The following is a 15,543-nucleotide window of genomic DNA, read 5'->3' on the forward strand; positions in this document are numbered from 1 at the left end:
TTAGTTCTGTAGAACACTGTAGTTCTTAAAGGTGGAAGAGGCCAATGAAGTTCTTTACGTTGTCTAAACGCTATGGGAATAAACATGATTGTAGATTTTAAAAATATAGAAAATACGAGTTGAAAATGCCAGTTTTGTTCTGAAAGGACTTAAGTTTTCTGTACTTGTGAACCCTCTGCTTAGATGGAGAAAGCCATGATGAATATGAGTTGGTTTGTCATTAATTAAAAAAATAAATCTATACAGTTATAAAAACGTGTACTGTAAAAAACCAAAAACTGTATAGGGTCATGAAATAATTAAGTCACGGTTCCTGGTAGTTTAGAATCTTGGAAGGCACAGTTTTAGTCTGCTTCATTTCATGATAAATAAAACCTGTCCAGTACTTGTTGATAGAACTTTTCCTGGCATTGAGGAGTTTGATCTCCCTGACATGGGGTGTAAAATCTTTTTAAGACTCTGCTTGTGAAGTCTTTTTTCCTGACTGGCTGCTTATGTTTTTCTGCTAACTATGACAGCAGTGGTTGTCTTACAGTTACATAGACTATTCTAATTAGGAACATTTCATCATATTTGACCAGTGTTTATTCATGGTTTATGTGTTACTGGGTAGAGTAAAATAAGCTAGTGATAATCTAAGATATGCAATTTACTTACCAAAACTAAGCACTCAACTATTAAAAGAAGGTGGTAGACATGGTCATTTGAAATGATCTGAGGTGTACATATCTTTATGATTAGGCTAAAATAAATTAATATGTGCACAAAAGTTGCCAATGTCAATCCACAGTGTGAAATGTAGTTATATTGTCTTTTCTGTTTTATATGTAGGGCCTGGGTTCCAATAAATAATTGCTACCTCATGTCTAAAGAAATTCCTTTTTCTGTGAAAAAGACTAAGAGCATCTTCAATAGTGCAATGCAAGAAATGGAGGTTTATGTTGATAACATTCGTAGAAAATTTGGAGTATTTAATTACGCACCTTTCCGGACACCATATACTCCCAACAATCAATACCAAATGTTACTAGACCCTGCAAACCCAACTGCTGGAACTGCAAAGACAGACAAACAAGAGAAAATCAAACTGAACTTTGATATGACAGCATCGCCCAAGATTCTAATGAGCAAGTCTATGCTGAGTAGTAGTACTGGTCGTAGGATTTCATTGACAGATATGCCACGGTCACCAATGAGTACAAACTCATCAGTTCACACTGGATCTGATGTTGAACAGGACGCAGAGAAAAAAGCAACTTCCAGTCATTTTAGTGCCAGTGAAGAATCCATGGACTTTATTGAGAAAAATACAGGTAAAAAAAAAAAAATGAGGGGGGGAGGGTACAGGACTTTGCATTTGCTTAATGCACTAGTTTTATTCCATGTATTTTTTTAAAGACAGACTGTATTAATACTCATTTTATGATGAAATTTTAGAAAAAAATGGGTTTAACTTTCAGTATCACAGATAATAAATAACAGTCCTTTCTGTCACATTGGGAAGGAAAAAATAATCTTGAAGAATGACCAAAACCCTTCAATTAAAATAGCAAGAAATAGCTTTAACCATCAAAGTGAATGGAGAGTGGAAGTAAATACAAAGAGTTAGAATTGTCATGATTAGGATGTATTCTGTTTAAAATTTGATAGCTCTTTTCCAAGGCAGTGAGCTTCATTTATAGTGTTTCCAACTGAATAGCTAAAATATGATAAAACTACAGTTCCATAGGCAGAGTGGATAAAGAGAAAAAGGAGTGTAGAATACAGAATTTGGACTTCTCAGACTTATAATGTAGTCAAATGCTAGCTAACTTTGTGGCAGTCAGGCAAACTATCATCCACAAAAGATGCTATCTGAAAAAAATGATGCATATTAATTAATGTGTTTTAAAACTTTGGGTTTGGTGAAAGGATTTCTTTGTGTAGAAAACTAAATCAGTATGTTCTGTTGCAGTTTTTAGATAAAATGCCATTTATTTATTTATTATATTCTTATTCTTTCTAGCCAATAAAGGCTAGGTTGTGACATGTCAAAAGGAATGATTAAGTTTATACATTAATTATCATGTTTATATGTGTATACAGCTTCTATACATAAGGTGTAGCTAACAGGTGCTGGTTTGTGTCTTAAAATATAGAGCTTTTGTTATACCACATTATTGTTTCTTTATAGTAGTGGAGATAGCAATGGAAAGTGACATTGAAGTTATTTTGTCAGATAAAGATAAAAGATGATGACAGATGTTATTCTATTACTTTGGTTTCTTGATTTTTATAGCAATTCTGGGGAATTTTTCTAACTTCAAGCCGTTTACTGTCCTCTATCCTAGTGCATAGAAGTGCTAGATTGGACTTAACAGCATTTAAACTAGAATATTCAGTTTCCCATCTCGCATTTCTACCTGTATGTTGTTATAAATGCTAACTTTTGTAATATTTACTTTATGCATAAATGTAGCTGTTATATTACTGGAATCTGTGTGTTTCAATTCAAATGTAAGTGAAATTACTTGTTTGCTGTAAAAAATAATTCAGGTAGTATGGCTGCACTATCCTTGGACAAGAATGTTTTTATTTGGATGCCTCTGTTGTGCATTTTGAGTGATGTGTAGAAAATAACTTGGAAACAGTTACTGAAACAGCAGATACTGCTACCATTTAGGAATCTGAAAATATATAGAGAATCTTTGATGTACTGGGGAAGAAAAAGTGTCCAGTAGTGAGTTTAGGATGACATTTTCAGAGCATTAAGCAGAGATTTAACAGACAGAAATTAGTCCCTTGATGACAAAAAATGAGTCCTTTTCTTTTTTCATGTAGTGACCTGCAGATGCTTCCCTTTCTGGACTGGCTGTTTCCAGAAGTTTCTTTTTGAAACATTATGTCACAGAGATTTTAAAGGCTCAGAGCACAGGATTTTGCTTAAACTCTGTACAAATTGGAATATTTTGTTACCTTATCAGAGACATTTGGTCACTGATCTCCAGCTGTACTGATTAAACTTACTGTGATTTGTACTTCTAATTCTCTGTTAATGCAGCTAGAAAATGGGGTAGGTGGGGCTTTCTGTGTTTCTGTTAAACTAAAATTAAAGGGATAGTCATAACTTAAAATGACGGTGTAGCAGAGAAATTATTAAACAAAAATCCTTTCCCTGCTTGTATATGTTTAGAAGCTGTTTTGTCCCAGTGGATATGGCTTCATTGTGATGATTTTTAAATCTGTCTTTATTAATTTTGTACTTTTTCAGCTTCTCCAGCACCAACAAGAACGGGTCAAGCAGGGAGCTTGTCAGGCAGCCCCAAACCTTTCTCTCCTCAAGCATCAACACCAATTTCTGCTAAGCAAGAAAGAACTTCCACTCCAGGAAGCATTCTGAATCTTAATCTTGGTTAGTCCTGACCTTTGAAAACCTAATAGTGTTACAGCTGAATAAATAACAGTGGTGTCAGTGCAACATAATATGAACAAACTTGCTTGTCTGTGGCTTTAAATGAACAAAAGGCTTTAAATGAGGCACATTTGTAATTATTGTTTCATCAAATATGCTTTGTTTTATAAATGAAGGTTCCTGTTATTGTTTCTTCTTGTTGATAAAAGGAAGTAGTTAAAGGATAAATTTTTTTAGCTGAACTGTACAAACTGATGTTTCTAAACAGTAGGTAAGTTTCTAAAGGTTGTAATTACATGAACATTGCTGGTTTTCACCCCTCAAACTCTCAAGCGAATTGCTGGCAAGGTTTTCTTGTGGTATTTAGGATGTATTAGGGCTTCTTCTCTCTTGCTGCCTTCACATCAACTCCTCACTGACCATCCCTCTGTAGGGAGATAGATGGAAGGAATTAGCAGATGTCTTGAAACTCTCTAGAAGTAAATTTTGGGATTGTGGAATTTAAAGATGGAGTAGGTGAGTACTAAGTTCGTAAAACAATTCTGAAAGTCAAATGGATGTGAATCCGTTTCCTCAGTCGTGCTTTGTTCCTGTGAGTATTCTTGATTCAATTCTGGCTACTTTGTACCTCGACATGACATTACATGGAGAAGCAGGATTCTGCCCCTTGGTGGTGTTAGCCAAATACTTCAGGAAGGCTTGAGCTCAGATGCTGAATTCATGCTTTCAGTGAGTTACAGATATTCCAATTCTGGATACAAGCTCACACGTATATTTTTCAGAGTGTTAATCTATCTGTGTGGACGTAACCATAGAATTAGTTTCTTCTGCTGCACTGCAGCTGTTTGTTGTCTTATCTGAGGTGACAATGCATTTGGAAAAACATTAAGTTTCTAGTGCTGCAGTTGTTTGAGCCACAGATGGGAGACATCAGCTGGAGCATAGAATATTTTGAATGAATACTGTGGATCAGAAAATACGATGTTATGGTCCATGAGCAATACCATAAAAGAACAGCTAGTATGCTTTCAAGTAGAATATCCATTATTTTGTCAGTTTTAGGGGAGTTTCCTTTGCAAATGTACTCTTTGGTGATAGGAATGAAAATGGCCACCCTTCTTCATTTAATAGTGTCAGCTGTGCCATAGATTCATCTGTGAATCTGATGGTTTTCAGATATGACTTACTGTGTCTCATTGTCATACATAATGTGAACAGGGTTTCTCTCTGAAAAAACAAACATGAAAGTCCAGAAAACAAAGACACTTACGTACCTTGAGCAGAGTACTAGGAGGACTCTATGATCATACTCCAATTCAGCAATAATGAGCCATCTGTTGTTATTGGCAGACTGGCTAAATTGAAAAATGGAGATGTGAATGACCAAGCTATACACAAATTGCTTGGAAGAAATACATATTCCTGATAGTCTAGGACCTGTCCTTGAATAACAGAGGCAGAAAGATAGACCAACAAGTTTGATCAAGTAAGGAGTGAAAATTTGCAGATCAGTAACGAGAAAAAGTAAGACTTTGGAGATGAGAACTCAAAGATTTCTTCACCATGGGCTTGTCTGGCCTTTGGCTCTGTTTTTATTTTACTAATACTTTGACATTAATGAGACAGATTGGAAATCAGTGAGACCTCCTTGTAGGTCAGATAGAGAAATCTGGATTGCAAGACTTCTTTCATATATTAGGATGTAGGGTTCCCTAGGGAGGTATTATAGTTATTACATATTATCTGTTAGTTAGTACACATTATATATATTCCTCCATTCTCTATTTTTTCTTCTGTTTATATCCTGCTGTGTAATTAACTAAATCTATGAAGGCCTTGAATCAAATTCTGTACTAAGGGTGATATAACCATTACTGCTGTGGAATTAGTGTGGATTGGGTGACATAGCATAGGAAGAAGAAACCTAATTTAGCAGACATTTCCAATGCAAGGAACAAATTTTTCAAAAGTACTTAAGTGACTTAGAACCTTCATTTCTGTTTTTGAAACTTACACTGCACTGAAAGTGATAGAGTTTGTATTATGTTTTGTCTCTTCCAGTGTGAATATGTGACATGAGGAGTGTGAAATTCAGTATTACTTTTATGACCATTTCTCTGGGACTAGAAAGGATGATTGAATGTTATTTAGACTGAATTTGTGTATGCTATAATGCATATATATTACAAACCTGTAATATATAGCCTGTGTATTTGGCTTGTGGGATTGTACCACACAAGTTACTGCCTTGCTCTAGGAAAAGATGAGGAACTGCCGTTAGCAGTAAACAAAAACTGCATGGAATACTTGAATGGTTACTTCCATACCTGCTCTATCTGTAATACAGATTCTGTTTGTAACCTGATAGGAGATAGAATGGCCAGACAACTGTAGTGCTGAAGTTGAGTCATTATGTACTATTGCTCTTAAACTTTAAATGTGGAATGTACCTTGATACTAAGTTCAAACTTGTAAAGAATGTCTGGTCAGAGGAATCATTGGCTCAGCCCTTTGTATTTATTTCGCTTTTCTGAGTTGTACATCAACAAAAAACATCTTGTAAATATGTGTTTGGGTTGTTTTGGTTGGTTTTTTTAAAGTAAAATAAGGCAATACTGTGACATCCTTTATCTGCTGTTGAATGAAACTTTAAATGAAGCACTAATGCACATTGTGCCAGTGTTGCCTTTTGTCTTCTCCATGGCCTCTGTCCTTTTCCAGCAATATGGCACTGGCTCTTTTGATCCTACCATTAACCAGTTCAGGGAGTGAAACTGGCCAAACCTAATTCTTCTCTCCATTCTTTCCCCTTTCTTCATGTCCCCTTCCTCCTCCCCCAAACAAGCAACTAACTCTGGACTGGTTTAGTGCCCTGACCACTAATGGAGTGTCAGCACTGTTGGCAAAGAGTAAAGGATAGGACTGTGCTACAGAAATAGAACTCTGAAATTGAGCAATTTGAAGTAAAAATGTGAAACTTAGTTGCTAAGACAGTTTTAGCTTTAGCACTATAGTCTGTACTCTCTGTAGCCAGATCTGTATGTTTCAGAGTGAAAATTCTCTACATGTATAGGAGAACTCGAGAAGATTTTGCTGACATACATTGAAAAATTTATTATTTTATCTTAAATTTATTTATCTAGTGTAGAAATCCACATTTTTATTTCTATTCTCATGACTTAACCTTTTGAATTTTAGATGGTGACTATAGGGATTTTTACTCCTATTTCATTTTCTCTGTGAAAGTATTACTACTAGTAATAAATAACAGCAGTAGCTTACTAGAAGTGCTGTCCGAAAGTTTACAGACCTTAATGATTTCCTGATAATTTCACATCGATAGAGAAAACGTCCACATAACTGATGCATGCATTTTGCATGTGAAAAATGTAGTATCAGAGAGGAAGAATCCCTTGTTTGTAGTAAAGTCATTTTAGAACTATTATTTAGTCCATAATTATAAAAGAAGTGAAATATGTTTCAGATTGTCTGCATTGTTACTCAGTAAAATTTGTCTTAGCTGGATAGTGATCTCTCTTATTTTTGTAAAATGTTTTTCTTGGTTCTTTTTTCTTTTTCTAGATCGTAGCAAAGCTGAGATGGATCTGAAAGAGTTGAGTGAGTCAGTCCAACAGCAGACCACTCCTGTGCAACTCATTTCACCAAAGCGACAGATACGTAGTAGGTTCCAGCTTAATCTTGACAAGACAATAGAGAGTTGTAAAGCACAACTTGGTAAGTATAACTCAAGAATACAATGGACATCTGAAGGATACACTTGAAGAAATTTTGAATTGGAATTTAAAAGAAATTTTTGAATAGTAAAACCTTAAATGTTTTATGCCTTAAAACAAGAGTAAGAGGATATCTGAACTCTTTGAGGCAAGTAGAAGGCACTGAACTGGTTTAATTTAAAATACGGTGAGACTTTATGTTTCAAATTTTTGTCGAAAAACTTTCATCTTTTAATCTGGTTTTGTACTATTCTGATCTAGATAGTATAACAAAATTACAGTCTTACTATTTGCTTTGTAAATTGAAAAATTCAAGAATTGTACCTAACTTATGTCAGTTGCACAAATTAGTATATCCAGTCACCCAGGAGCTGCATGCTGTTAAAAACATCAGTGTTGTTTAGCACTTTAATTAAAGATATTCTAGACACTAAAAAAATTAGATTCTCCTCACAAAACTTAGGCAGTTTAAAATTGATTCTTCAAACATGCATATAAGTAATCAGGTGACTAGTGTTACTGATTTTAAGGTGGTTTCTTGTGGATAAAAATAATTCCTCTTTGCATTTGCCAGCATTGGATCCAGAGTTGAACAAAACGGCTTGCAGGTAGTGGAAAAAAGCATTGAAGGGAGGGCCATTGAATGAAATAAAATATTAATTGTAATTTTTTATACAATCTGGCACTAAGGGAAGTGTTTATAGCTTAAGGACTGACCGTTAAGATTATGGTATGTATACACTTTGTTCCAGTATATAAAGTATTTTTTTTTTTGTAATGTCAGTCAGTCTGATGTCAGCATGGAATGTACTTTCCTCCCCACAATTAGGAATAAATGAAATATCTGAAGCTGTTTATACTGCAGTAGAACACAGTGACTCTGAAGATTCTGAAAAATCCGACACCAGTGACAGTGAATATAGTGATGAGGATCAGAAATCAAAGAACGATCAAGAAGATGGAGAAGACAAGGAAGGTACAAGAAGTGACAAAGAATCATTGAGCTTGAAAAAAAAACCTAAGCCCCCAGCACAGAATGAAGACAAGGAGGAACTTAAAAGCACAAGTCCAGAAGTGGAGAAGACAGATGACCCAGTCAAAGAAAAGGCAATTATAGACACTGAAAAAGAATTTTCTGAAAAGGGAAAAAGTTTACAGCATCCTGCAAAAGAAAAACTGAAAGGTAAAGATGAAACAGACTCGCCAACTGTGCATCTAGGACTGGACTCTGATTCTGAGAGTGAACTTGTCATCGATCTAGGAGATGATCATTGTGGACGTGAAGGAAGGAAAACCAAGAAAGAATCTAAAGAACCTCCTCCTAAACAAGATGGTAGGATGAAATTCTTTCCTTCATTTTTTTCTTCTGTTCTGTAGGGCTGTTATCAAAGTCAGACTTGTTAACTTTGTTTTTACATTAAGATAAAAATATCTGTACTAAAACAATCTCTAGGAATGATTTTTCATTCTTTGTGACTATGGAAAAAGGTTTCCGTCCCCATTATAGTTTCTGGTTTAAATAAAATATGTTTCATTGAGTTTTCTGTCAGCAGCGTAGAACTATGAATATCCGTAGTGTTTGTTCTGTGACAAATGTAGAATTTATTTTGCAGTTGCTATGACTTTCAGTTGAATCTTTGTTTCTGTAGACCTCCCAAAATTGCACGTATAGAAGAAGTTGGAACTTGCAAAACATACAAATTGCATAAGGTCCCATTGAAATCAGTGTAAATGCCCTCAGTAATAATCAAAAGAACAGCTAAATCACATGTACTATCCCTGAGATATTGTCCCTTGTTTCTGCATGTTGCTAAAAGAGGAAAGCAATCTCAGTGACTAAAGTGCTTTTGCTAAGGTTGTTCTGTGTGCTAGTCTTCTGTCAAAATGAAACAGAAAACTAGATTTATATGGTTAGATTAAAAATTATTTTATTCTTCATACAACTTTCTTTTCTTGTCTATATTTCATAGCATGTTGGCTCAATCATTTAAAACAATGTTTTCAATCAGTTAACTAAGCATTCTTCAGAAGACAATGCTTCTGAATTTTGAACCTTAAAATAGAATTTAAGGGATAAATGTTATAAGCTAATCAAGAAAATAGGCTTATAAATTAAAACCAGAATTGTCATTTTGGGGAGTTTATATTGACTGATCCTTGTTTTATTTAAAAAATTTATTAAGCAAGGCAGCTTTATGAATTTCAGAACCACTTATTCATGCATTGCTAGTGGCCTAAACTAGTGATGGTTGAAATAATAATCCTAAAATTTTATTTTGATATAGAGGCAAAAGATTAATACATATTCTGAGTGAAATTTGAAAGTGAATTTAAATATTTTTATAATATGAATATATTCTAGACATAATTTGTGTCCTGTCCATGATTCCAAGGCCCCTACCTTTACTTGTGTCTATGAGATTAAAATGGTCCAGAAAAGAGATCTGATGCATGCAAATCTGGAGGTCTTTTCCCCCTTTCCAGAAACTTGCCAATGCAGCAGCCTTTTCTTTCAGACATGTTTTTCTGGCCACAGCTTTGGAAGAACCATCCAGTTCCTAAATTGATCTGATATGTGGAACAGTCAACTATAAACTCTGTAAGATTTTAGAGTAAACATAGGTATCTTAAATAGACTGTATATTTTATTTGGTTGTCAGTGCCAGTTCACCTTTATGTAGAAAGTTTTTTGTATGCTATCCTTTCAGTTACTGTTCAGTCATTGTTCCTTTTGAATGTATTTTTTTCCTGAAAGAATTTGGGATGACAGGTATAAGTGGTAACTCAGAAACATCCTAACAAATGCTAACCTATCACCTGTCTTCCGAAGGAGGTCAGGCTGTTTTTTCTGGGTTTTGTACTTTTTATTTTGTTTTGCTTAATGACTGGAGCTTCTGAGTTGCCACCAACTTCAACGAGACTGAAATGAGTTTACTTGTAGAGTATCAACTACTTTTTGAGGAAAATAATTCAAAGTAGACTGGAAGGTGCATATGGCTCTTCCAAAAATTAGATGGAAAATTATGAAACAGATGTGTTGGTAAAAAGCTGGCATGACGTTTTGTGTTTATTTAGTTGTAGGTAAAACTCCACCTTCCTCCAGTGCAAGCACCCAGCCTCTGCCAGAAACTCCAGTACTTACCCGCTCTGCAGCCCAGACTCCTCCAGCTGGTGTGACAGCAACTACTAGTGCTTCTTCTACTGTTAGTGCTCCATCTGCAGCCACTGGAAGCCCTGTGAAAAAGCAGAGGCCTCTGCTGCCTAAGGAAACTGCCCCTGCTGTGCAGCGTGTAGTGTGGAATTCTTCCAATAAATTTCAGACATCTTCTCAGAAATGGCACATGCAGAAGGTGCAGAGACAGCAGCAACAGCAGCAGAGCCAGCAGTCTCAGTCACAGCAACCTCAGTCCTCTCAAGGGACAAGATATCAGACAAGACAAGCAGTTAAAGGTATACACTTTCTAACTCAATGTGCCTGTGATGCCATAATTCCCCAGTAGTGATCTCAGTGCTCCAAGGCTGCCCAACCAGGAGTTCTTCCATATAAACAAAATCTCAAAGTGTGGTTCTACTCTGATAAGTGACTTTAAAATACAACAACTTACTCACCATACCTGCTCTTTCTGGTGTGTATTTAGAGTCATGTCTCCTTATTTTAATGACAAAAAGTTTGTGTGTGTATCTGTATAAATATTTTTGCCATTCTTAGCCGTCACAGATTTGGGAGAGTGAACTGGATTATTTTCTGTATTATTTGATAAAACCATTAACTATTCCACTTGCATGATTACTACTATCACCTCAATATCTACAAACTGGATCAAGTTTTATCTGACAAGAAGCTGATCTATACAGGTTTTCATAGAGTATAATTTGACAGCAATGAAATTACCCAGGCTGCATTTGTCTTTGAAATCCCTGTTGCTTAACTCTTAACAAGACTTGGATGCTAGTTTACTGAGCAAACAGCCACAGCATTTTAGAATGTTTTCACAACTGTTGTCTTACCAGCTCTTTGCCAGAGGTTTTGCTAGTAGTAGGCACATGGTAATATAACCCCATGCTTCTGTTGCTTCACGTCACAGAACAGTAACTTTCTGTAAATCTAGCTTCATTTGTAATTTCAAGTTAATAAACTGAACTGGTTACTGATACACTTCATGAATAGGTATTCTCCATTCTGCTAACACTGCTGGCAAGCCAAGGAATTGCATACAGAAGAGAGGTTTAAGTAATGGGTCACATACAAATGTTTACCAGAGGCAGTTTTTTCTGGTCCAAAACTGCTTTTGTGACTGTCATTTAAGAAGTGTTGAAGAAGCGGTATCTTTCTACTTGTAGACTTGCACACATTTGATACAGAAATATTCAGTAAGAAAAATAAACATGAAACTTGGTGAAGTCTTACTTTTAATAGAATCATACTTTATAAGAGTTAATAATATGGGCTGAACTTTAAATGTTCAGCCTATGTTTTATCAGTATGTTTACTTTTGAGCACATTATAGCAATATTCCATCTTAAATATTATATGCTAGAAATATTTCAAATGCAAACTATAAAGTCTGTAGATTTCTTATGCTGAATTGGCATAAACAAAAATATAGTACATATATGTATAACCTTTATTTCAGTAATTCCCGTTTTGAGGATATTGTCAATGAAGACATCTTTTATAATATGAATCATTAAAAATAGATTTAAAAGTATTGTCCTAAAACAAAAATACATTTTTTAAATATTTAAGGCAGATAAGTCATTAGGGATGAAAAAAGTGAGGGTCTTTGCATTTTGATTTGTACTCTCATTTTTTAATTACCCACTTTAAGATTATTTGAAATATTAACTGAAGATGAGAAAACTTTTCTTGCCCTGTTTGAGTTAATACTATGAATAACTTCTTTGCTTTAGTGAGTTGATGTAATGTTGCATTCCTTGCTTTGCAGCCAACCGGAGGCTAATGTTGATCTGGGGATATATATATATATATATATATATTAAATGTGGCCACACTACTAAGAATTAGTAGTATTAATGACAAAGGAATGAGAGTAACACCAGGAAGTATTACTAAAGTAGGCTTTCTTCAACAGTGGCTCACTAAACCTTGTTTCAAAGCAAAAAGAAAAGAAATTCAGTAATATGTTCCAAAATTATGGCAAAAGAAATTGTCAAAGTCTAACTTAGGCTCATACCTATGACATTAGTTTGGAGTTCTCCAAATTGAGAGGTTAGGAAGTGAATTCCTAGGAAGTGGATGGAAAAGTCCCCAAATGAGAGGAATACACATTTGAGGGAGACTTTTGCATTGGCCAGTCTAAAATAATAAGTTTTAAAGATGTATTTGCTTCACTACCTTTAAACCTTACAATTATGTACAAGTTCAGTGGCTGGGCACTGTATAATTTATTGATTAAATGGCACCATCGTATAAATAATGTAAGTCTTTGAAATGGTTAGGTGCACCCATTTAAGTTAGACAGAGTTAGAAGTTTGCTTCTTTATTTTCATAATTGTTTATGTGATTGATTTGCTGTATGTTCTCTTTTCTTAGCTGTGCAGCAAAAAGAGATCACCCAGAGCACTTCCACATCCACTATAACCTTGGTTACAAGTACTCAACCTATTTCTATGGTTACCAGTTCTGGATCTGCAAGTACACTTTCTTCCTCAGTTAATACAGACTTGCCAATTGCAACAGCTTCCGCTGATGTGGCTGCAGATATTGCTAAATACACTAGCAAAGTAAGTTCTTGAGCAAGGTTTTCTTGAAATTTTATTTTGAAGTGAACTTTCACATTTTTGACATTGCTGATTCTGAAATAACTTTATTTTCAGGTTGTCATATGTTGCAAATTCATTCCACTAGGTAGGAACAGGTAGATTTTGACGAGAGTGCTGAACCATCTTTTTAGAGCTGGCTGAATGCTGCCATTCCAAACCAGAGCATCTGTATGAAAAGCTTCAGCTGCTCAGACACTTGAGACCCTTTCCTTCTCATGTTCCCCCATTGCTGCTTCTTATTTACGTTGCGCTGTGGTTTGGACCATTTTCTGTGTTTTCTCCTAAAGGTGTAGATATCCCCTCAGCATCATATTTACAGTAAACATTAATATTTCTTCTTCTGTGTCCAGTAATACATATACCAAAATGTACTTTTGTTGTAAAACACTGTATAGCTTCATCAGATGGTAACTTGTCATAGGTGTGTATTCATGTATTAAAACAGAACCTAAGTTGTTAAAGAGAAGATGTGGTGTAATACTGGTATCGTAATAGTGACAGTGAGGGATGGGACATTAGCTTTTCATATACTTTCTTAGATCTTCAAATCAAAAAATCAACATGAGTACCCTATAAGGAAATAGAGTGCCCAGGCATTAAAAGCATCAGAATTAATCTTGCCTGTCAACTTGCAGTGTTCTCACTCAACCCTATGGTCTTGGTGGGATTGTCAGTGGTCAGCAATGTCAGTAAATGTCTTCTTTTTTTTTTTTTTTTTTTTTTTTTTTTTGTGTATGTGTGTGTGCTTCTTCCTCAAACTCATGGTGTCGGGGTTTGGGTTTTTTTTTTTGTAATTTATATCAGTGGCAGTTTCTTGGAAAAATAGAAGGCCAAGCAGTTCACCAGTTTAGGACGCTTAAAAATCAGAGTCCTGATCAAAAGTGTTGTGTTCTGCCTTCTAAATAGTCCTCTAAAAGTAAACCCAGATAAACAGAGAGATATGGGGCATTGTTGATAGTAATATATGTTCACATTAGAGTGACTGAAAGGAAGTGAAAGTGTCGGTATCTATTAAAAAAATACAATTTTTTAATTTATTTTGTCTTTCAGATGATGGATGCCATCAAAGGAACAATGACCGAAATATATAATGATCTTTCAAAAAATACTACTGGAAGTACAATAGCTGAGGTTAGTGTAAGATTAAAATAAATAATACTGCTTGTATTTTAACTTTGAAAGTTGCAAAAAAGTATTTTTATATATAAAAGTACCATATAACTATACTTACAAAGTAGTATATATTGAGACTGTCTAGAGATCCTAATTTCTATGCTGTTTTAGAAGTAATGATTAGAGTGGTGGAGAAAAACACTGAAAAAATATCAGATGGGCTCTAGCCCAGATCCTTAAAGCTTATCTTGAGGATTTAGTTTTATGTCACCTTGTTTAAAATCAGAAATGGAGTAGTTTTTTTGAAAATGTGATTTTTTTTAAACCATGTATTTGTCCACCAGAGGAAGATGATTTAATTTACTTCCAGTGCAGTAGCTTATTCCAGTTATGTGATTATGACCAATTTTTTAATACTTTAAAAAAAAACAGTTTAACAGGCTTTGCATTTTTTATGAAATGTTATACATTGCTTTTAATTGTCTTCAAAGTTATCTTTTAAGTATCTTTTAGTATATTTTAAGTGTTTTCTTTAAGCTTGGAAAAAGCAGATTAAACAGTGTAAGCTAAGTATAAATGTGAACAAATAAAGCTCAGAGTTAAAAGTGTGATGGTTTGCTTCTTTTAACCAAAATAAGGAAGTCACAATTTTGAGTAAGGGTATTTGCAGTCCCAATCCACAGTGAACGAATAACTTGCTTTCCTAAGCCTCATCTAGTTAAAAAGAAAAGAAAATAAATGAAATGTCATACTAATAACTGAGGAATAGGTTTTTGATTCCAGTCAGAGGAATTTGAGACTCAGCTAATTTCAGAGGAAGCAAGAGCAAATTTAATAGAAGTGCTTTTTGTTTTCAAACAATCCTGTATATTTTATGGTAAGCAAATCTAGCAAACAAATATTTAGAATAATTCAGACTTTGGTTTGGGGTTTACTCTGGTCTTGTCCTCATGTTAATATGAAGGAACCTTGATGTCAGTGATGATCAGGCTCTTTGCTTTGGGCATGTTTTTCTGTATTGTAATTATGTATTCTACACTGCACCCTGTTTATTATTACTGACTATTAAATTTTTAAAATTTAGATTCGGCGTTTGAGGATTGAGATAGAAAAACTTCAATGGTTACATCAACAGGAACTCTCAGAAATGAAGCATAATCTAGGTATGAATATGGCAGTCCAAAATAATGTGTCAGGTTTCGTCCTAAATAGAAAATCCGAGTGCTTGTAGTATGTATTACCTTCATCGTATGATACTACAAATTGTCCAAGTGAGGGATGGAAAACCTTCTGTAATGTGCTGTGCTGATGTTAGCAGACACCTTTTGAGTATGCACAAAGTCACTTCATCTGTGCATATTAAACAACAGCTGTTCAGCCCTCTGAGACAAATTTAGGCTAAAGAGGACTTTTGATAGGACAGAATAACTATTCTATGCATCATTAGATAATTCCTCTTCATGAGATATTTTATGCTGATTATTTCATACTAGTTCTCACATGAACCAGATTCTGTTACTA

The 15,543-nt window shown here is 34.7% G+C and overlaps 1 protein-coding gene across 10 annotated transcripts in view; it reads left to right on the forward strand.

Moving 5' to 3' along the window:
* The window catches only part of ZMYND8 (zinc finger MYND-type containing 8), a 59,875-nt gene that overhangs the window by 36,182 nt on the left and 8,150 nt on the right, over window positions 1–15,543 (forward strand). For all 10 annotated transcript variants that reach the window (XR_012625581.1, XR_012625582.1, XR_012625583.1 and 7 more), the window contains 8 exons: window positions 832–1,313; window positions 3,251–3,391; window positions 6,974–7,126; window positions 7,955–8,458; window positions 10,201–10,575; window positions 12,680–12,870; window positions 13,960–14,040; window positions 15,107–15,185. Coding sequence is in view for 6 of the 10 variants with exons in the window: in XM_074843568.1 (XP_074699669.1) it covers window positions 832–1,313; window positions 3,251–3,391; window positions 6,974–7,126; window positions 7,955–8,458; window positions 10,201–10,575; window positions 12,680–12,870; window positions 13,960–14,040; window positions 15,107–15,185 (2,006 nt within the window). In the remaining 4 variants the exon portion in view is untranslated. The remainder of the gene's footprint in view (window positions 1–831; window positions 1,314–3,250; window positions 3,392–6,973; window positions 7,127–7,954; window positions 8,459–10,200; window positions 10,576–12,679; window positions 12,871–13,959; window positions 14,041–15,106; window positions 15,186–15,543) is intronic.

The sequence above is a fragment of the Strix aluco genome, chromosome 17, assembly GCF_031877795.1.
Source record: "Strix aluco isolate bStrAlu1 chromosome 17, bStrAlu1.hap1, whole genome shotgun sequence".
NCBI lineage: Eukaryota > Metazoa > Chordata > Aves > Strigiformes > Strigidae > Strix > Strix aluco.